At 35.9% G+C, this 23,127-nt stretch overlaps 1 protein-coding gene across 2 annotated transcripts in view; it reads left to right on the top strand.

Annotated features, from left to right (window-relative positions):
* EXOC4 (exocyst complex component 4) overlaps window positions 1–23,127 on the top strand; it is an 850,866-nt gene that overhangs the window by 84,802 nt on the left and 742,937 nt on the right. For both annotated transcript variants that reach the window (XM_010357736.2, XM_030932531.1), the window contains exon 6: window positions 20,820–21,063. In XM_010357736.2, the coding sequence (XP_010356038.2) occupies window positions 20,820–21,063 (244 nt within the window). The remainder of the gene's footprint in view (window positions 1–20,819; window positions 21,064–23,127) is intronic.

Below are 23,127 nucleotides of genomic sequence, written 5' to 3'. Positions count from 1 at the left end.
CAATTATCAGGTGTTGGTCAAATTATGATTTTCTTTTTCTGTCATTCTTTTTTCATTTACTAATAGAATTCTACTGTGATGAAGGGCTGTGTCTTCATGTATTTCCATATTCATTAATTGTTTAAATCAGTAAAAATTTATGGATATTTACTTTGTTCTATGACTTGTAATCAGGTGCTGTCATTATTCATATTATTGTTCAAATTGTCCCAAATTTGGCCACTGGTAGCTCCTTCAGGTTGGTTCCTAGGTTATTCCAACATGTCCCCATCCATTTTTGAAAACTTCCTTACATTCTGGTACCACGAGACATTTCAGACTCACCTTGTACTTCCCCTCCCTTTGCCTTGGAATTAACCATTTCTCTAAGGAGATCCTTGGGGTTTTTTTTTTTTTTTTTATTGGAGAATGATATTTTGAAACCTAGATTTGTATTCTAGTTGAATACATTGCTGTTGGTGTAATGTTGCTGTAGTCCCTCTTAGTTGACAGAGCTAGGGGATAATGTAGGTGCATGCTTATGTATATTACATGTGTATATGTGTGTACACCATACACATGTATAGACAGAAACATATATATATATATATACACATCTGTATGTATCTATTTCTGTATGTATTTCTACATAGATCTGTATCTATTTATTTCTGTATCTGTTTATTTCTAGCCATGTGTATATATAAGTAAAACATGAGTTCAACTCCAATGCCATGTCAACCACTGCAGTTCAACTGAGCCTTCCTCTTTTCCTTATTTCTAGCTCTTTTTAATAGTGAGACACCTGTTTCTTGTGACAAGCAACTCATTTGTGTAATCCTAGTATACACATAAAATAATTTTACAATTACTAACCAATGAAAAACAATTCACAGATGTGAAAAACAAATCTATTGACTTGAGTACAATGTTTGTGTGCAGTTCAATTTGCATATTAGACGGCTTATAATATTTAGTCAAAATAGTCAAAGTCCAGTTACTTAGGTTAGTTCTTTTTGAACCCAACCCACTCACTTATGGTTATGTTACTTATTTGCGATGCGTTTAGGTTCATTTGTAACTGTTTTTATTTCATTTGGGTTCTCCTAGATCTCAGTTGATTTTAATTATTTATTGTGGGGGTACGTTGGAAGCATTATCACGTTGTAAGCATTAGAACTGTTAACACAAAGCACTCAGGCAAGTGTCACTTTTCCATCCTTATCTTTTATCCTATTCCCAGTCTCCTACCTATTTTTTCCATCTGTCCCTATAGGTCATCAATCACATTAATTTCTGCTTTATTCTTCCTGTATTTCTTTTTGCAAAAGCAAGGAGTTAAATGTATCTTTTCTTAAATCCTTTCTCTCTTCCATGAAGGGTAAGGATACTATAGATACTCCTTTATACTTTGCTGTTTCACTCTACAATATATCCTGGAAATCATTCTGTATTAGTTTATAGAGGTTCTGCTCACTCTTTAGTGTTCTTTTTATATCTGCATAGTACTCTGTTGGGTTGATTTATCATAGGTCAACCACTCTCTGTTGTTGCTCTTTTTTATACTTTTAAGTTCAGGGGTATATGTGCAGGTTTGTTACGTAGGTAAATGTGTATCATGGGGGTTTGTTGTATAGATTATTTCATCACTCAGGTATTAAGCCTAGTACCCACTAGTTATTTTTTCTGATTCTTTCCCTTCTACCACCCTCCACTCCCCACTCTCGATGGGCCCCAGTGTGCATTGTTCCCCTCTGTATGTCCCTGTGTTCTCATCATTTAGCTCCTACTCATTAAGTGAGAACATGGTTATTTGGTTTTCTGTTCCTGCGTTAGTTTGCTACGGATAATGGCCTCCAACTTCATCCATGTCCCTGCAAAAGGACATGATCTCGTTCTTTTTCGGTGATGTAATATTCCATGTTGTATATGTACTACGTTTTCTCTATCCAGTCTGTCATTGTTGGGCATTTAGGTTGATTTCATGTCTTTGCTATTGTAACCACTCTCTTTTGTATGAGTATTTAGATTGTTTTCAGTATTTTGCCATCAAGCAGTGGTGGAATAAATAACATGCATGTGTATTTACATGTTGTTGGAGGTGTATCATTAAATTTCTAGAAGAGGGACAGCTCAATCAGAAGGTAAGCCCAAGCCCATATGTATGGAATCTTTTTTTATAGCTTAAAATTTTTTTAAATGTTTTAAAAAACTCATGAAATTTACTGTCAACCGTTTCAAAGGAGACAGTTCAGTGGTGTTAAGTATATTCACATTGTTGTGCAGCCAGTCTCCAGAACTGTCTCATCTTGCAAAGCTGGAACTGTGTGCCCATTAAACAACTCCTCTTTGTCCGCCCCCACCAACCCCTGGTGACCACCATTCTACTTTCTGTTTCTATGAATTTGACTACTGTGGATACCTCATTTAAGTGGAATCATGTAGTATTTGTCTTTTGTAACTAGTTATTTCACTTAGCATAATATTTTTAGCATTCATCCATGTTGTACCCTATATCAGAATTTCCTTCCTTTTCAAGGCTGAATAATACTCCATTGTATATATACTGTATTTTGTTTATCCATTCATGTGTCAATGAACATTTGGCTATTGTGATGGTGTTGTGAACACGAGTGTGCCGATATTTCCTTGAGATCCTGCTTTCAATTCTTATGAATATATACCTAGAATTGAATTGCTAGATCATATGGTAATTCTATATTTAATTTTCTGGGCATCTGCCATGCTGTTTTCACAGCAGGTATACCGTTTTATATTCTCAACAACAGTGTACAAAGGTTCTACTTCTCTGTATCCTTGTCAACATTTGCCATTTTCTGTGTTTTTTTCTTTGGATAGTAGCCATCCTAATGGGTATGAGGATATATCTGATTATTGTTTTGATTTGCATTTCTGTAATGATACTGATGCTGGACATTTTTTCATGTGCTTATTGCTCATTTGTAGGTCATCTTTGGAGAAATACCTACTCAGGTCCTTTGCCCATTTTAAAATTGGTTTATTTGTTTTTGTTTCCGTTGAGTGGCAGAGACTCTTTATATATTCTGTATATTAACACGTTTTCAGATGTGTGACTTTCAAATATTTTCTTCCATTTCATAGGTTGCCTTTTTGCTCTGTTGACCATGTATATTGATGCACAGAAGTTTTAAATTTTGATGTAGTATAGTTTTACTTTTGTTGTCTGTGCTTTTTATGTCATATCTTGGAAATCCTTGCCAAATCCGATGTTATGAGGCCTACTCCCTGTGTTTTCTTCTGAGAGTTTTATAGTTTTAGGTCTTATGTTTAGGTCTTTGATCCACTTTGGGTTACTTTTTGTATATGGTATAAGGTCAGCATCTATGCTCATGTGTAGTTTTATTAGGTCTTGCCAGATGCTCCCCCAAAGAGAGTAGTACCGGTCTGCATTCCCACCACCTGTGCATCGCAGAGTTTCCACACAGCCTTCCCAACAGAATGTGTTTTCATTTTACAATTTTTGCCGGTCTGAGAAGTAAATAATGTTATCACAGTGTTGTTTAATTTTCATTTCTATAATTATGTATAACATTTGTACAATTTCTGATATGTTTAAGGTTTATTTTTATATATTTTGGTGAATTATGTATTTTTTTTTCAATCTTTCTGTTTTAATTAATTAATTTAGAGATGGAGTCTTGCTTTGTTGCCAGGCTGGAGTGCAGTGGCACGATCTTGGCTCACTGCAACCTCTGCCTCCTGGGTTCAAGCCATTCTCCTGCCTCAGCCTCCAGAGTAGCTGGGACTACAGGCGCATGCCACCACGCCTAGCTAATTTTTGTATTCTTTAGTGGAGACAGGGTTTCACTATGTTGGCTACGGTTGTCTCAAGCTCCTGACCTCGTGATCCACGAGGTCTAGGAGCTTTTTGGATGAATCTTTGGGGTTTTCTAGGTATATGATCATCATATCATCAGTGAACAGGGACAGTTTGATTTGCTCTTTACTAATTTGGATGCCCTTTATTTCTTTTTCTTGTCTAATTGCTCTGGCTAGGACTTCCAGTAGTATGTTGAACCGAAAAGCTGAAACTGGGTGTCCTTGTCTTGTTCTGGTTCTCAGGGGGAGTGCTTTCAACTTTTTCCCATTCAGAATTATGTTGGCTGTGGGTTTGTCATAGATGGCTTTTATTACGTTAAGGCATTTCCTTTCTATGCCGATTTTGCAGAGAGTTTTAATCATAAAGTGATGCTGGACTTTGTCAAATGTTTTTTCTGCATCTGTTGAGATGATCCTGTGATTTTTGGTTTTAATTCGGTTCATGTGTATCACATTTATTGCCTTTGGGATGTTAAACTATCCCTGCATCCCTTCTGTGAAGCCCACTTGATCACGGTGGATTATCTTTTTGATATGCTGTTGGAATTCAGTTAGCTAGTATGTTTTTGTTTTTGTTTTTGAGGATTTTTGTGTCTATGTTCATTGGGGATATTGGTATGTACTTCTTTTTCTGTTATGCCCTTTCCTGGTTTTGGTAATAGGGTGATACTGGCTTCATAGAATGATTTAAGGAAGATTCCCTCTTTTTCTATCTTGTGGAATAGTGTCTATAGGATTGATACCAATTTTTCTTTGAATGTCTGATAGAATTTGCTGTGAATCTGTCTGGTCCTGGACTTTTTTTTGTTGGCAGTTTTTAAATTACCATTTCAGTCTCGCTGCTTGTTATTGGTTTGTTTAGAGTTTTCATTTCTTTCTGGTTTAATCTAGGAGGGTTGTATATTTCCAGGAGCTTTTCCATCTCCTCTAGGTTTTCTAGTTACTGCTCATAAAGGTGTTCATAGCCTTGAAAGATCTTTTGTATTTCTTTGGTATTGGTTGTAATATCTCCCATTTCATGTCTAATTCAGCTTATTTCAATCTTCTTCTTTTCTTGATTAATCTTGCTAATGTTCTATCAATTTTATTTATCTTTTCAAGGAACCAGCTTTTTTTTTGTATTTTATTTATTTATTTTTTGTTGTTGTTTGTTTCAGTTTCATTTAGTTCTACGCTGATCTTCGTTCTTTTCTGCGGCTGGGTTTGGGTTGAGTTTGTTCTTGATTCTCTAGTTCCTTAAGGTGTGACCTTAGATTGTCTGTTTGTGCTCTTTCAGACTTTTTGATGTAGGTGTTCAATGCCATAAACTTTGCTCTTAGCACCACTTTTGCTATATCCCAGAAGTTTTGATAGGTTGTGTCACTGTTACTGTTTAGTTCAAAGAATTTTCAGATTTCCATCTTGATTTCCTTGTTGATGCAAAGACCATTCAGGAGCAGGTTATTTAATTTCTCTGTATTTGTATTGTTTTGAGGGTTCCTTTTGGAGTTGATTTCCAATTTTATTCCACTGTGGTCTGAGAGAGTACTTGTTATAATTTTGATTTTCTTAAACTTGTTGAGACTTGCTTTGTGGCCTATCATAATGTCTGTCTTGGAGAATGTTCCATGTGCCACTGAATAGAATGTATATTCTGCAGTTGTTGGATAGAATGAGAACATAAATATCTGTTTGTCCATTTGTTCTGTGGTATGGTTAAGTCCATTGATTCTTTGTTGACTTTCTGTCTTGATGACCTGTCTAGTGCTGTCAGTGGAGTATTGAAGTCCACCACTACTATCATGTTGCTGTCTATCTCATTTCTTAAGTCTAGTAGTAAATATTTTATAAATTTGGGAGCTCCAGTGTTAGGTACATATAATTTAGGATTGTGGTATTTTCCTGTTGGATTAGTCCTTTTATCATTATCTAATGTCCCTCTTTGTCTGTTTTAGCTGCTGTTGCTTTAAAGTTTTTTTTTGTCTGATATAAAAATAGCTATTCTTGCTCACATTTCCTGTCCACGTGCATGGAATATCTTTTTCTACCCTTTTACGTTAGATTTATGTGAGTTCTTATGTGTCAGGTGAGTCTCTTGAAGATGGCAGATACTTGGTTGGTGAGTTCTTATCCGTTCTGCCATTCTATATCTTTTACGTGGAGCATTTAGGTCATTTACATTCAACATTAGTATTGAGATGTGAGGTACTGTTCTATTCATCATGCTATCTGTTGCCTGAATACCTTGTTTTTTTTTTTCATTGTGTTATTGTTTTATAGGCCCTGTGAAATTTATGATTTAAGAGGTTTTGTTTTGTTGTATTTTCAGTATTTGCTTCCAGATTTAGAGCTCCTTTTAGCAGTTCTTGTGGTGGCTTAGTAGTGGCGAATTCTCTTAGCATTTGTTTGTCTGAAAAAGACTGTATCTTTCCTTCATTTATGAAGCTTAGTTTTGCTGGATATGAAATTCTTGGCTGATAATTGTTTTGTTTAAGGAGGCTAAATATAGGACCTCAATCCCTTCCAGCTTGTAGGTTTCTGCTGAGAAATCTCCTGTTAATCTAATAGGTTATCTGATGCTTTTGCCTCACAGCTGTTAAGATTCTTTCCTTCGTCTTAACTTTAGATAACCTAATGACTGTGCCTGAGTGGTGATCTCTTTGCTATGAATTTACCATGTGTTCTTTGAGTTTCTTATATTTGGATGTCTAGATCTCTAGCTAGGCCAGGGAAGTTTTCTTTGATTATTCCCTCAAGTAAGTTTTCCAAACTTTTAGATTTCTCTTCTTCCTCAGGAACACCAATTAATTTTAGGTTTGGTTGTTTAACATAATTACAGATTTCTTGGAAGCTTTGTTCATTTTTTTTTTTTTTTTGATTCTTTGTCTCTGTCAGATTGGGTTAATTCGAAAGCCTTGTCTTTGAGCTCTGAAGTTCTTTCTTCTACTTGTTTAATTCTATTATTGAAACTTTCCAGTGTATTTTGCATATCTCTGAATGTGTCTTTTATTTCCAGAGGTTGTGATTGTTTTTTATTTATGAAATCTATTTCTCTCAAGATTGTTACATCCATAGCTTGCATTAATTTTAAAATTTGTTTTTCACCTTTCTCTGGTGCCTGCTTGAGTAGCTTAATAATTGACCTTCTGAATTCTTTTTCTGTCAATTCAGTGATTTCTGCTTGGTTTGGATCCATCACTAGTGAGCTACTGTGATCTTTTGGGGATGTTACAGAACCTTGTTTTGTCATATTACCAGAATTGTTTTTCTGGTTTCTTCTCATTTGGATAGACTATGTCAGAGAAAGGATCTGGGACTCAAGGACTGCTGTTTAGATTTTTTTGTCCCACAGCCTGATTCCCTTGATGTGGTGCTCTCTGCATTCCCCTATGGTTGGGGCTTCCTGACTGCTGGACTGCTGTGATTGTTATTGCTCTTCTGGGTCTAGCCACCCAGCAGAGCTACCAGGCTATGGGCTGGTACTTGGGGGTGTCTTCAAAGAGTCCCGTGATGTGATCTGTCTTCAGGTCTCTCAGCTGGTCTCTCAGCCAGCACTTGCTCCAGTTACCACCACTACACTTGGCTAATTTTTCTATTTTTTGTAGAAAAGGGGTCTTCCTATGTTGCCTATGCTGAACTTGAGCTCCTGGGCTCAAGTGATCCTCCCACCTTGGCCTCCCAATGTGATGGGATTACAGACATGAGCCACACACTAGACTTAATCTTGTCTTTTCCTTCCGTTGTTTTTTTCTGAGTTTCATCACTTCCTTCTCACTCGTTCATGTTTTTTGTTCATGTTTTTTGTTCATGTCTTTTCTTAGTTTTGGAATTTCTGGCTCAAGGTGGCTTTTCATATCCCTCATCCTGCCTATTTCTTTATCTGTACTTTGTTCTCTATTTTGGTGTCTTGTATTTCCTCAGTGTTTCCTATGAATTATTCATTTGAGCCCCTCTCTTGGACATTTAATAATTTATTATTTATCTTTGATTTTTTTTTTTTTTTTTTGAGACAGGGTCTTGCTCGGTTACCCAGGCTGGAGAGCAGTGGTGGAATCATACCTCTCTGCAGCCTTGAACCTAGGCTCAAAGGGATCCTTCTGCCTTAGCCTCCCAAATAGCACTACAGACGTGAGCAACCACATTTGGCCAACTTTTTTATTTTTGTTTTTTTGTAGAGATGGGGTCTCACTATGTTGCCCAGGATGGTCTCAAACTCCTGGCTTCAAGAAGTTCTCCTATTTTGGCCTCCCAATATACTGGCATTACAGGCGTGAGTCAGAGCACCTGGCCTAATTTTGTCTTTTTCTTCCATTTCTTTTCTGAGGGTCATCTTTTCTCTTCACACTTTCCTGTTTTTTGTCCATATCTTTTCTTAGTTTTTGAATTTCTGGCTCAAGGTGGCTTTTCCCATCCCAAATTCTTGTTTGAGTATATCGGTTCCTTCTGGAATGTTGCCTTCTAGTTTTCTTGTGGTTCATGGTTGTTTTGTTGACGGGAATTTACCCCTGTTGCTGTGTGTTGGATATTCTGTCTTTTTAAAATAATACTTCACTGTGAGTCTGTTCATCATTTTTTTCTGTTCATTTTTATGATATTGGGGTGTTTTATAGGATTTTTAGCTCATTGGCTCCCTCTTCTGTCACTAGAGCAAAGTCCAGATTTTTGTTTGTTTTGATGGCAGCGGAAGGTTGTATGGTCTCTGAATTTTAGCTCTCTTGTCATCGACAGGATTCCAAAATTTCCCCTTTTTTCCTGTTTCTCTTTTAGCCATCCAACAGCCAAAGAGCATTTCTCTCTTCCTTTTTTTTTTTTATTATTTGTTTCCCAGAAGGTGCATGTTTCAAAAACTGGTCCTTAAGATTGTGTCTGCTTTTACATCCCATCCCTGTAGTCAGCTCTCTTATCTTTCTGGATACCTTTTAAGTATTTTGAAACTTAGGGTTGACTTTGTCTTTCCTCTGATGGTTTTAGATCAACCTTAAGTTCATCACTAATTCCCTTCTCTCTTTGTTACAGTTTTTCACATTCTACCTTTGTTTGCAATAAAGCCTTCTGGCAGATCAGGGGCAGAGGAGGAGCATGAGAGATCACTTGCTGGGATTAGGTTTTTGTTTTCTTATTTTTATTTACAGTTGTTTTGGATTTTGGTCAGTTTCTGTTTTCTAGTGATCCTGAGGACATGGTTTTTGTGTAGCTTTGCTGCTTCTTTTTCTTGTTCTCTATTGCTTCTGGAGGAAATATTGAAAGATGGAGACATAAGCAACCACCATTGTCAGCCTGGGAGTTTCCAAAGCCAAACATTTTAAAAGTGCCTTTTAAACTATTTTTCTTAATTTTGAGTTTTGATATTACATTTCATCACATTATCTCATTAAATTTACACACCTCTGAGCTACACATATTATCTCCATTTCACAGATGAAAAAATCAAGGTCCAGCAAGATTAAATGACTCAAGGGAGATCACACAACTAGGAATGATAGAGATTCTAATCAACTCTGAAATTGTATGATGCCAAGCTCTTGTTCTTTCCACTACATCTTGCCATCTCTCTGAGCAACTGAAGTTAGAAAACCCATGCATTAACGAAATACTGCAACCTAAAACATTTTAGTGATTATAAACTGTCAATTTATTCATCTGTTCCTTATCCCTCCTATTATCTTGTATTCCTGTTATATTTTTAGTAGCCTCTTCTCCACTGGCTGCTACTCCTTGACCTTCTAAGGTGCATTTTCTTTCCTGTAAATGAGATCATGTACATTAAGTGCTGTCTCTTGAGAAAAATGATTCAACAGATGTCAATTTTGTTTATTTTATTTATTTATTTTCCTAATAGAGCTTTCTACTCTATCTCCCCTTAAAGCAGACCTACTATCATTTCCCTCTTGGCTCACTTTCACTTACGGGAGGACCCGTGCACACTCACCTGGCTTTCAAAACTCACTGCCCTCCCTGTGCAAACTCCCCACTTAATGGAAAGGATAGCGCCAAGTAGCAGTTGGCAACAACTTTTGGCCGCCTCCTTTCAGGAGTGGGTGTTATATTGTCTGTAGTTTTCTTTAAAGTAATTTAATCTGCACCTTAGGGGTGCTTAGTTAACATTTTTGAAGTACCTTAATCATGAATCTACACTCCAGGGGTAGTTAGTTAACATTTGAAAGACCCTAATCAAAATTCTGTACTCCAGAGGCAGCCAGTGCCTCAGATATTGCTCTCAACCTGCACCAGTGGGTGCATTAATTAGAATAAAAGATGTAAGAAGTAATTTTTCACTGGTGAAGGGAATGCTATTTAAGATATGTAGTTGGCCAGTTTCTTACACAGAGATAAGACATGAGTGGAGGCTAAGGATACAGATTTGGCAAGGGCAACAGCCTTCCAACCTAGGTAGGCCCTTGATTTGGTCCTGTGCTTGCTGCTTTTGATGGAGGATTGGTTTGATTGGCTCCCCTGGCCTGTGGAGCGCATTAAGTCTCTATTACCCTGCATGGGCCAAATCCGGTCTGCTTCTGTCTACTTCACCCAGTGCTCACTGGACCTGTACTCCAGCTCCTCTTCATGTTTGCATTTCTTGTCCACAGAGATGTTACTCTGAATCTTGAGTCAGATGATTTCTTTTTAATTTCTTAATTTATATTTTTACATTTAATTATATTTTGAGCATATTGGATATGTTAAGTGTGAATTTATAGTGCCATTTTGATCAGAAGCACTCACATTATTTTTAAATGGTAACTTTCTGTAGGGCTTGTAGATAAGTAACTTTTTTGATACTCTAGTGGTCTAATTAGACTGGGTAATGTTTTTGAACACTTTTTTTTATATTGAATTCTATTCAATAGTGGCAGACAATTCTCATGTGATAGAGGGATAATATTCTTGAACACATGTGATTTAAGTTATGTAGATTGAAATCATATATGTGATTTTTGTGTAATTTGTGTATCATGTGTGGTATAAGGAATGACATCTACCAAGAGTTTCTATAGTAAACACTGTTATTGTCCTATATCTTAGTTAACATGTACAAATATAAATGAAATAATTTAGTTTATTAAGTAAAAAGTTGAAGTATATCACCAGGGCCCTTACCTTCTGGGGTTTGGTGATGTATATGTATGGTATGGCATATGTTACTGATCTTGTCCCACCAAATATACTGAACAAAGGAAGCAGTCATGATGAACTGGTGGTCTAGATTGCTTTCTGTACTTGCTAGGACATGAAGTAGTTTTTTAAATAAAATATTTAACTGTATAAATAGTCTATTTAGCTTTTTTATATGTTGTTTTTTAAATGAGCCATCTATAATATAGGTATACATGTAAGTAGCTGTAGGCTATGGTAACCAAGGATATATAGACGTAAACTCTACTTTTTTTTGAGACACAGTCTTGCTCTCTTGCCCAGGCTAGAGTGCAGTGGCACGATCTCAGCTCACTGCAACCTCTGCCTCCTGGGTTCGAGCAATTCTGCTGCCTCAGTCTCCTGAGTAGCTGGGATTACAGGTGTGCACCACCACACCGAGCTGCTTTTTGTATTTTTAATAGAGACAGGGTTTCACCATATTGGCCAGGATTGTCTCGATCTCTTCAACTTGTGATCCACCTGCTCTGGCCTCCCAAAGTGTTGGGATTACAGGCGTGAGCCACCACGCCCAGCCTGTAAACTATACTTAGTGGAATCATGGAATTGTAGAGAATGAAAGGACCATAGATATTATGTAGTCAATCCTTTCATGAGTCCCAGAGAGTTTTAGCTAAGCCCTCCTTTCATGATTCCATTCTTAGCTTCAATCACAGAGATGATTTATAGCCATTTAGACGTATATACCAATATTTTCTTATCTCTATATATAATGTGTGTGTGTGTGTGTGTGTAGGGGGCTGTGATCACAAGCACTTGGGACCAAGAGAATTTTAGTAGAAATAATTGGTTAAAGGGCATTCAAATCTTTTAATATTTAGCATTATCTTATCAGTCTGTGAAAGTCTTCAAAACTAGGTTTGAGAAATCTTCACTCTTTAAGACCCTCAGAGCAGAATAATCAAGGGTAAGAGATTTGGGAAAGGAAGTAAAGTATTTCTAATTTTAAAGTGTTCTAAAACCTACATGCTGAGTACATATCGTAGCAATATAGATACTAGGGAATGACTAGGAGTTCAGTCGTTTGGAAATATGTATATTTTGTTATAATTCTGGTGTGAGACTTTACTGAATTCCTGTTAACTTATTTTTGTACAGGGCTTTTTTCATAAAGCACCAATAATTCTACCTGACCTCACAGGGTTTTGTGATATTAGACTAGTCATGGTTGATTATATTATCCTTTTAAATTGCCTTTTAATTTTCAGCTGATGTAAGTGAAATAGATAATATAAATTAATTAATATTGGATCTGTTCAGTGTTTATGCTCTAGGATATTTCAGGAAACAAACAGGAAGATAAGGTTCTAAACAAGTGCCATTTGGGGCTGTGTCATTTTATTACTCATACCTTGCTTATTTGCTGTTTTTTAGTGGGCTATCTATCATATTAGTGTGTATATAAGAGGCTACATGTGACATGATCTCAGGCCTTATTGATTTAAACTGCATTTAGCTCATCACTAATCACCTTTGTGGCAGTTAGCTGCAGTGGTCGGGGGCACTTTGTATGTGTCACGTTTGTGACTTGTGCTCTTTTGTGAACAGCATTTTGTCTCACCTAAATTCCGGTTACTTTTTTGTAGTTCTTGAAGCTCTGCTTACAGTTTTGCGTGTTTCTACCCCCAATCCCTAAACATGCTGGATTTAGTTGGCTCATTGACTGCTAAATACTTTTCTCTCCTTGCTGTGGTGTTGGTTTTGCTGGATGGAGTACTTCTGATCTAGCTTCTTCATGTGTAAAACAAACCCAGTAACTGAAATTTCAAATTTGGAAATATCAGTGTCTTTTTTTTGATCTGCCTTCAGCATTGCGTTGTCATCTTTATGAGCTTAAGACTTCTTGGTTTTATTCCAAGTTTTACTAATATTCAAAAAGTTTATTTGTTAAATCCCATATCATCAAATGCCCTCCACATTGCAAGTAAAACCACATGAATCTGGTCATTATACCTCTCTCTCCTTATAGATTTCAGGGATCTAATGAGTCTAGTAAGATTTGCATCATGGATAATTAGAGGACTTATTCTTATAAGAATAAAACTTGTGTAAGTGATTATATCATGTATGTAATTAAAATGGTTTTGATTCAGATTTAAATGCTTTTTTTTTTTTTATTGTGGTAAAGTCATATACCATAAAACCTACCATTTTAACCATTTTGGAATGTACAGTTCCGCAGTATTAAATACACTGATAGTGTTGTGCAACCATCACCAGCATCCATTTCCATAACTCTTTTCATCTTGTAAAACTGAAACTCTGTACTCATTAAAGACCAATTCCCCATACCCCTCTTCTCCCAGCTTTTGGCAACCAGCATTCTACTTTCTGTTTCTATGAATTTGACTAATCTAAGTACTGCATATAAGTAGAATCATACAGTATTTGTCTTTTTTTTGACTGAGTTATTTCATTTAGCATAATATACTCAAGGTTCATCCATGTTGTAGCATGCATCCAAATTTCCTTCCTTTTTAAAGCTGAATAATATTCCATTGTATGTATATATCACATTTTGCTTATCCATTCATGTGTTGATGAACACTTGAGTTGCTTCCACATTTTAGTGATTGTGAATAATGCTGCTATGAAAATGAGTGTACTCTTCAAGACCCTGATATCTCTTCAAGACCTTGCTTGCAATTCTTTAAGTATATACTCAATTAGAATTGCTGGATATATAGTAATTTCATTTTTAATTTTTTAAGGAACTGCAATACGGGTTTTCATAGTGACTGTACCATTTTACGTTCCCAATAACAGTGCACAAACGTTCCAATTTCTCCACATCCTTGCCAACTCTTGCTATTTCCTGTTTTTTTTTGGGGAGATGGTGGTGATATTAACAGTAGCCATCCCAATGAGTGTAGGACAGCATCTCATTTTAGCTTTGATTTGCATTTTCCTAATGATTAGTGATGTTAGGCATCATTTCAAGTACATATTGGCCATTTGTATATCTTCTTTGGAAAAATGTCTATTCAAGTCCCTTGCACATATTCAAGTTGACTTTTTTGTTGAATTTAGGAGTTCTGTATGTATTTTGTATATTAATCCCTTATCCAATATGAGATTTTGAATTTTTTTCCCAATCTTTTGGTTGCCTTTTTACTCTGTTCTTTGTGTCTTTTGGTGCACAAAAATTTTAAAATTTTCATGCAGTCCAATTTGATTATTTTTTCGTTTATTGCTTTTGTTTTTGGTATCATATCCAAGAAATCATTACCAAATCCAATGTCATAAAGCTTTTGCCCTGTGTTTTCTTCTGAGAGTTTTATTGTTTTAGGTCTTACATTTAGAACTTTGATCTATTTTGACTTAACTTTTGTATATGGTGTTAGATAAGGATCCAACTTCACTTTTTGTATGTAGATATTGTTTCCCTGTACCGCATTTGTTGAAAGGCCATCCTTTCCCCATTGAATGGTCTTGGCATTCTTGCCAAAAATCATTTGACTGCGTATGTGAAGTTTTTTTTCCTAGGGTCTGTTTTCTATTCCATTGGTCTATATATTTGTTTGTGTGCCAGCACCACAGTGTTTTGATTACTGTAGCTTCTAAGTAAGTTTGAAATTAGGAAGTAAGTTTTGAAATTAGGAAGTATGAGTCTTCTAGATTTGTTCTTCTTTTTCAAGATGGTATTGGCTATTTTGGATCCCATGAGATTCTGCATGAATTTTAGGATGGTCTCTCTCTGCAAAAAAATGTCATTGGGAATTTGATGGGGGTTGCATTGACTTTGTAGATTGCTTTAGGTATAATAGTATCGACATCTTCACAGTAGTAAATCTTCCAGTCCATGACATGGGATGTGTTTCTATTCATTAATTATAATTTATTAATTTAGCAACATTTTATAGCTTTCATTATATAATGAAAGCTACTATATATGTATATAAGCTATATAAGTTTTTCACCTTTTTTGTTAATTCCTGATTATTCTTTTAAATGTAAATTGAATTATTTTTATAATTTTCTTTTGAGATTGTTAGTGTATAGAAATGTTAGTGTATAGTTAGTGTATAGAAATGTTAGTGTATGGAAATGCAACTGACTTGATCATGGTGTATAGTCCTATAAGTATGCTGCTGAATTCAGTTTGTTAGTGTTTTGTTGAGAATTTTTACATCTGTATTCATAAGGGATATTGGTCTGTAGTTTTCTTAAAGTGCTTTTGTCTGGTTTTGGTATCACGGCAATTCTGGCCTCATAGAATAACTTAGGAAGTTTTCTTCCTTCTTCTAGAATTTTTTGGAAAAGTTTGGTTTTCTTTAAATGTTTGGTAGAATTGACCAGTGAAGCCATCGGGTCTAGAGCTTTTCTTTGTTGGGAGATTTTAGACTACTTATTTAATCTCCTTACTAGTTATAGATCGATTTGGATTTTCTATTTCTTTGTGATTTAGTGTTGATAGGTTTTATGCTTCCAGGAAATTGTATGTTTCATCTATGTTATATAACTTGGTGTTGTACAATTATTCACAGTACCCTGTTATCAATTTATTTATCTAGAATCAATGGTAATGTAACTTCTATTTCTGAATTTAGTCATTTGAGTCTTCTCTATTTTTTTCTTAGTTCACCTGGCTAAAGGTTTGTTATTTGCCCAGACTAGCTCGGTTGGGGAGACCGTAACCCAGTGGTGCTACAGGAATTAAAGACACACACACAGAAATATAGAGGTGTGAAGTGGGAAATCAGGGGTGTCGCAGCCTTCAGAGCTGAGAGCCCCAAACAGAGATTTACCCACGTATTTATTAATAGCAAGCCAGTCATTAGCATTGTTTCTGTAGATACTCGATTAACTAAAAGTATCCCTTATGAGAAACGAAGGGATGGGCCGAAATAAAGGGGTGGGTCTGGCTAGTTATCTGCAGCAGGAGCATGTCCTTAAGGCACAGATCGCTCATGCTATTGTTTGTGGTTTAAGAACGCCTTTAAACGGTTTTCTGCCCTGGGCAGGCCAGGTGTTCCTTGCCCTCATTCCAGTAAACCCACAACCTTCCAGCGTGGGTGTTATGGCCATCATGAACATGTCACAGTGCTGCAGAGATTTTGTTTATGGCCAGTTTTGGGGCCAGTTTATGGCCCAAAATGGGGGGCCTGTTCCCAACAGTTATTTTTGATGATGTTTTCAAAGAACTAACTGTGGTTTCATCAGTTTTTGGTATTGTTTTTCTATTCTCTATTTTATCTCTGCTCTAATCTTTATATTTTTTCTGCTAGCTTTGGTTTAGTTTGTTCTTTGTTTTCAAATTCCTTAAGCTGTAAAATTAAGCTGTTGTTTTGAGATCTTTTTTGTTTTTTACCGTAAGCATTTATAACTATAAATTTCTCCTTTTTTTGCTGTTTTTCCTGCATCCTGTAAATTGTATTTCATATGTTGTGTTTTCATTTTCCTTAATCTCTAGGTATTTTTCTAATTTCCTTTGAAGTTTCTTCTTTGATACATTGGTTTTTAAAGAGTGTGTTAATTGACACAAAGTTGTGAATTTTCCCTTTTTAACTTTGTTATTGATTTCTAACTTTATCCCTATTTAGTTAGAGAAGATACTTTGTGTGATACATTCTGCTTAAATCTATTGAGACTTAATTGGCAGCCTAATATATGGTTTGTTCTGGAAAATGTCCCATGTGTACTTGAGAAGAGTGTGTATGTTGCTGTTTTGGGGTAGAGTGTTCCATATGTGTCTGTTAGATCTAGTTGGTTGATTGTGTTAGGTCTTCTATTTCCTTATTTCTCTCTGGTTGTTCTATCAATTATCAAGAGTAGGATATTGAAGTCTTCAACTGTTGTAGAACTGCGCATTTCTGCCTTCAATTCTGTCAGTTTTTGCTTCATATATTTTGATAGTCTGTCATTAGGTGTATAAATGTTTATAATGGTTATATCTTCTTACTGTGTTGAGCCTTTTATTAATAAATAATGTCCTTGTTTGTCTCTTGTAATCTTTTTTGATTTGAAGTCTATTTTTTTCTGATATTAGTATAGTTACCCCTGCTCTTTTTTTTGCTACTATTTTCATGGAATATCTTTTTCCAGCCTTTTACTTTCAGTCTATTTGTGCCTTTGAATCGATTTTGCCTTTGTAGACAGCATATCATTGGGTCATGAATTTTTATTCATTCTGCTAGTCTCTGTCTTTTGGTTGGACAGTTTACCCCATTTACATTTAAAGTAATTACTGATAAGGAGTGACTTATTTCAGACATTTTGTTATTTTTTTCATATGCATTATTATTTTTTTGCCCTTCATATTCTACATTACTATATTATTTTGTGTTTAGTTGACTTTTTATAGTGAAATGTTTAAATTCCTTTCTCATTTCCCAATGGTGTACATTCTGTAGCATTTTTCTTTGTGCTTACCATAGGAATTATGTTTAACATTCTAAAGTTATAACTCTCTAACTTGAATTTGTACCAGTTTAACTGCAATAAAATACAAAATGTCCACCCTTTAATGGATTTGTCCCTAACACCTTTGGTTGTTGATGTCACAAAATTGTATCTTTATACATTGTGTGCTCAAAAACATAAGCTAATAATTCTTTTAAATGCAGTAGCCTCTTAAATGACGTAGAAAACAAAATGTGAATTTACAAACCAAAGTTAACAGTAATACTAGCTTTTAGACTAATTATTTTAAAAATCTTTTAATATTCTAAATTATGTAGAAAACAAAGTTCCAGTTAGAAATAATTGTCTTGTAACATTACTAATTTTTATAATTGCCTAGACATTTATCTTTATTGAGATATTTATGTCTTCATATGCCTTCTAGTTACTGTCTAATGTCCTTTCTTTTTAACATGCAGGACTTTCTAAAGCATTTCTTGCATGGCAGTCCTGATGGTACTGAAATACTGTAGCTTTTGTTTACCTGACAATGTCTTAATTTTTCTCAATCACTTTTGAAGGACAGTTTTGCGAGATACAGAATTCTTGGTTGACAGATTTTTTATTTGTTTGTTTTGGCACTTTGAATGAATCCACTGCCCTTTGGCCCCTGAAGTTTCTGATGAGAAATCTGTGGATAATCTTATTGGGGATCCTGTATGTGATGAGTAACTTCTCTCAAGATTCTCTCTTTGTCTTTTGAAAGTTTGATTCTAATGTGTCGTAGTGTAGGTCTCTTTGAGTTCCTCTCACTTGGAGTTTGTTGAACTTCTTGGATATTTATATTCATGTATTTCATCAAATTTGAGATGCTTTCTGCTATTATTTCTTTAAATATTCTGTGCTCTTTTCTCTCTCTCTTCTCCTTTCAAAACTCTCACAATGTCTAAATTAGTGCATTTGATTGTATCCTGTGGGCTCTCTTCACTTCTCTTCAATCTTTTTTCTTTCTGTTCTTCAGATGATAATTTCTACTGTCTTATCTTGACATTTGCTGATTTTTTTCTTCTCCCTGCTCATATTTGCCTTTGAATCCCTCTAGTGAATTTTTCATTCCAAGTATACTTTTCAACTCAAGAATTTCTTATTCTCTTTTTTTTAGTTTTTATATCTCTTTATTGATATTGCCAGTTTGTTTATATATAATTTTCTTGACTTTCTCTATATTTTTTGTTATTTGAGCATCTTTAAAATAGTTAAAACTTAAAAAAAAACTTTTAAAAAGTTTTTTTCTTAATATATCTACCATTAAGTCTTTTTCAGGGACAGGTTCTGTTGATTTATTTTTTTTTCCTTTGACTGGGCCATATTTTCCTCTCTATTTGTGTGCTTTGTGATTTTTTTGTTGTTGAAAACTGGACATTTCAGTTTAATGATGTGGTGACTCTGTAAATCGGATTCTCCCTCTTTTCCAGGGTTTGCTGGATTTTGATGTTGTTATTGTTTTATAAATTACTATAGCCAGTGTCTATCCCAAGGATCAGCCTGGGCGTTAATTTAAGATCTCCTCAAATTAAGCTTTTCTAAGCCTGCACCTTTACATGAGCATGCACGGTCACTTTATAATTTTTTGAATACATTCAGTTGTTTTTGAATGTCCTAGTCCCAATGTTTGGGTTTAAAAAGGGAGCAAGAGAAAAATAAAGGTGGTGGGGGAAGGCTGTTGGCTCTTTAAATTTCCTGGAATTTACTTCAGCAAGAGTAGGAGAGGCTTGAAAAATTGGAGGAGGTGCAACAGCAATGGTCACCCACCTCTTTGTACCTCTGTGATTAGAGGAAGCAATCAGCGATCGGAGCATAGATTATTGATACTTGGTGGGCAGGGTTCTTTTTGCCCACCATGTCTTCACCAGGTGTGTGCAAGGTACTCCAGGAACAGGTACAGGGATGTCTGCCACAGTGCTGGGTAGCTACTGTGGTAAGAGCTGTAACTGACCGAAATTAACCACAATTTACCATCTAAGCCTTCCCTTGGAAGTTGCAAGCCTTACATAGACTCCAGAGTTACAAAATAGTTACATCAGAGAGATTCTGCCAGTACAGTCGTGTAGGTGGGGAGATTCCTGGTGCTTCCTACTCTGCAGCCTTCCCAGAATCCTCCTTAAGTGCATTTTATAAGTTGGGAACCCCCAAAATAGGGACTGAGGAGAATGCCCTACAGTGGATTTCAGATCATCTGAAACAGAGGTTTTACGGACTTTATGCAGCAGTTACAAGAACTCATTCCATATACTGGGATGTTTTCTTTCTTCCCTAGTAGATTTCAATACCATTCCAGTAGTGCTGAATAACTTAGAATGACTTGTAGTCTAATTGAGTTTAAATCTACTAAGGAAGAATGTATTCATTCTTTCAGGATATTGCATATTGTTAAAATCTCGCATTTGTTTTCAGGGATGGAGGACAGAGGTGGATGGGGCAAACTTTTGACTATTAGTCTCCATCTTCAGGCTTATGTCCACTTTTGCTTTTGTATATCTTAATCCAGCCATTTGTAAAATGAGGCAGTTACTTTTAAGTGAGAGATTTGTAACCTGTTTTTTTTGGCAGTTGTGGAAACCCGGAATTCCTATGTGAAGTTTTGCATATGTATATTCATTCTTTGGAGAGCAAGGCCTTTGGCTTTCAGTAGATAACAGAGATCTCCTATCAGCAGTTCTCCCCTCTCCCCAACTTGCCACAGGGGTTAAAAACTAAAGTTTTGGTTATTTCTTCAATTTCAATGCCAGATTGTTTGAATGAATGCTGTATTCTGAAGAGCTACAGAGGCTTTTGATATATAACATTACTTCTCAGAAACCTTTCATGGATTATTAGCAAGATCTGTCTCCTATAGATAATGATGTTGTAGCAGATTATGTTTAAAGAAAAACAGGTTGTTCTTTTGTATTTATGAAGTACCTCTTCGTTACTCTATTTCCTCAAAGTCTTGTCTCACTTGTATGTACTGTTTTTCCTTAATCTTTTTAAAAAATTTATTACAATTTTAATTTATTTACCACCCTTTCCCCTGTGTGTGTTTATGATGTCTTTTTCTCCAGTGACTTACCACTTTTAACTAACAAATACAAACCTGAGGCTAGGATCCAGCTCTTTAGAATTCTCTTGCAGCACCACATATGGCATTTTATAAACAGCAAGTGCCTAATAAATGTCATGGGCCAGCGGACTCATGGCAGAAGTAGTAGTCTGTGGAAAACTTCCCATGGTGATTTGTTTACTAATTTTTATTGCGTCTGCCTCTTATTACTAACTGATGGGTATGATTTGAGGAATACAAATGTTATTTTGTGACTCTTGGATGGTTATTGGGCAAATATAATTTAATTGAAAAATCCTCTTTAATCTTAAGAGAGTAATCAAGGCAGTGATTTCATTTATTAGACTGCTCTTTTTTGGGGTTTTTGAGTGGAGTCTGTATCTGTTATTGTTATTATTTAATTTTTCAGTGAGGGAGATAAATCTGCAGGACATCAAGGAAGATTTAGAATTGGATCCAGAGGAAAACAGCACCCTTTTTATGGGTATCCTCATTAAGGGTCTGGCCAAACTGAAGAAGATCCCAGAGACAGTTAAGGCAATCATAGAGCGCTTGGAGCAGGAGCTGAAGCAAATTGTGAAGAGGTCTACAACCCAGGTGGCAGACAGTGGCTATCAGCGGGGGGAGAACCTTACTGTGGAGAACCAACCAAGGTAGGTGGGAGTGTAGTTTGTATTTTTGATAACTCCATTTACTGTACATTTTCTAGGCAGAGCGTAAGTAACTTATCTTCTGTTGATGTTATTTTCCTGAATTTAGGATACTATAGCCCATACAGGCCAGGTGCAGTGGCTCACGCCTGTTATCCCAGCACTTTGGGAGGCTGAGGCAGGAGGATCACTTGAGGTCAGGAGTTTGAGACTAGCCTGTACTGGTAGTGAAACCCCATCTCTACTAAAAATACAAAAATTAGCTGGGCATGGTAGTGCATGCCTGTAATCCCAGCTGTTCTGGAGGCTGAGGCAGGAGAGTTGCTTAAATGCAGGAGGCGGAGGTTGCAGTGAGCCGAGATCACACCACTGTTCTCCAGCCTGGGTGACAGAGCGAGACTCCGTCTCTAAAAGAAAAAAAAAGGATACTATAGCCCATACAAACTTAGATTGGTAAAAACAGCTTGACTAGGCATAATTCAGCTGTCTGCTTTTTGATATTGTTGAAAAATTTAAAGCATATTGTCACTGAGTGAAAAATATGGACGTATTTATAGTAAAGACTGTCGATATTTAAACATATTTAAAGAATAAATAAGTTGAATCAAATAATGTAGTAGCTGTTGTACACATACTAAGTACTCAGCAATGTTCAAGGCAATTTATGTATATTATCTCACTTAATTATCACTACAACTGTATGAGCTAATTATTAGTATCCACATATTGCAGTTAGAAGAACTGGAGCTCAGAGATTGAATAATTAGCAAGCTCTTAGAACAGGTGGCTTGTCTTGGTGTTGAATACTAGTCCATTTGATTCTAAAATCCATGGTCTTTCCTGTGTCTTATGCTTTCTTCTTTAATGTGTAATGATATTTTCCAGTAGACAAATCAGTCTCAGGAATTTTTAAAACAATAAGATTTGAATTTCATAATGCTTGTTTCATATGGAGAGTACTGAAATTCAATTCAGATTCTAACTTTGTGACTATCATATGCTAAGGGATCATGTGTGACAAACAAGAAATCATAATCTTGTAGATAAGTTGTTAAGGAAATATCTACTGTTTTTACTTGGGGCGTAAAATTTTTTTAAAAGAAGATAAAATTAAGGAGAAATAATAACTCATTTAGTATAGAGTTCTCTGTAGACTTATTTAAATTTTTTGGAAAAAACATATTCTGTATTTCTATGTTCTTTTGCATATCTAAATAACATTGATTTCAGTTATACTTTAACATTTCAAAAATTAATTTCCTTGTAAACTTGATTCAAAAGTACTATGCTTGGTGAATGAAACTACCCTTTATCCTTCTCCTGCCACAGAATGTTTCAAAGTATATATCTGGCCAGGTGTAGTGGCTCATGCCTGTAATCCCAGCACTTTGGGAGGCTGAGGTGGGCAGATTGCTTGAGGTCAGGAGTTCGAGACCATCCTGGCCAACATAGCGAAATGCCGACTCTACTAAAAATACAAAAATTAGCTGTGCGTGGTGGCGCATGCCTGTAGTCCCAGCTACTTGGGAGTCTGAGGCACAAGAATTGCTTGAACCAGGGAGACGAAGGTTGTAGTGAGCTGAGATCACACCACTGCACTCCAGCCTGGTTGACAGAGTGAAACTTCATCTCAGAAAAAAAAAAAAAAACAAAACGCAAAAAAACATAAAACAAACAAAAACACCAAAAGTAAATATTTGATGGGTTTTGGAGAACAGACCTGACTTTGTATCCCCATTTTTTGATTTGCAAAATATACCTGTCTTACAGAGTTGCTTGCTTTAGATGAGGTTATATGGTTGTGGTGGTTAGTGGAATAGCACCAGTAAGTACTATAACATGCATGCATGCATGCTTGTGTATATGCATGTACACATGTGCATATGAATACACGTTTATTATCGGTGTCTTCCTCAAATTCCATGTTCTTTGATCATTTACATCATGATCCAGAGAAGCTGGAGAGTGGTTCTTTGAGCTTTGCCTTTCTTCTTTCTTTGCCTGGTACCTGGATTTTCGTGAAGACCTTTTGACTCCTTACTGATGATACTCTAAAATTCTGGTTTG

The sequence above is a fragment of the Rhinopithecus roxellana genome, chromosome 6 (genome assembly GCF_007565055.1).
Source record: "Rhinopithecus roxellana isolate Shanxi Qingling chromosome 6, ASM756505v1, whole genome shotgun sequence".
In the NCBI taxonomy this organism is placed as follows: Eukaryota; Metazoa; Chordata; class Mammalia; order Primates; family Cercopithecidae; genus Rhinopithecus; species Rhinopithecus roxellana.
This window is presented reverse-complemented; position numbering and strand designations above follow the sequence as displayed.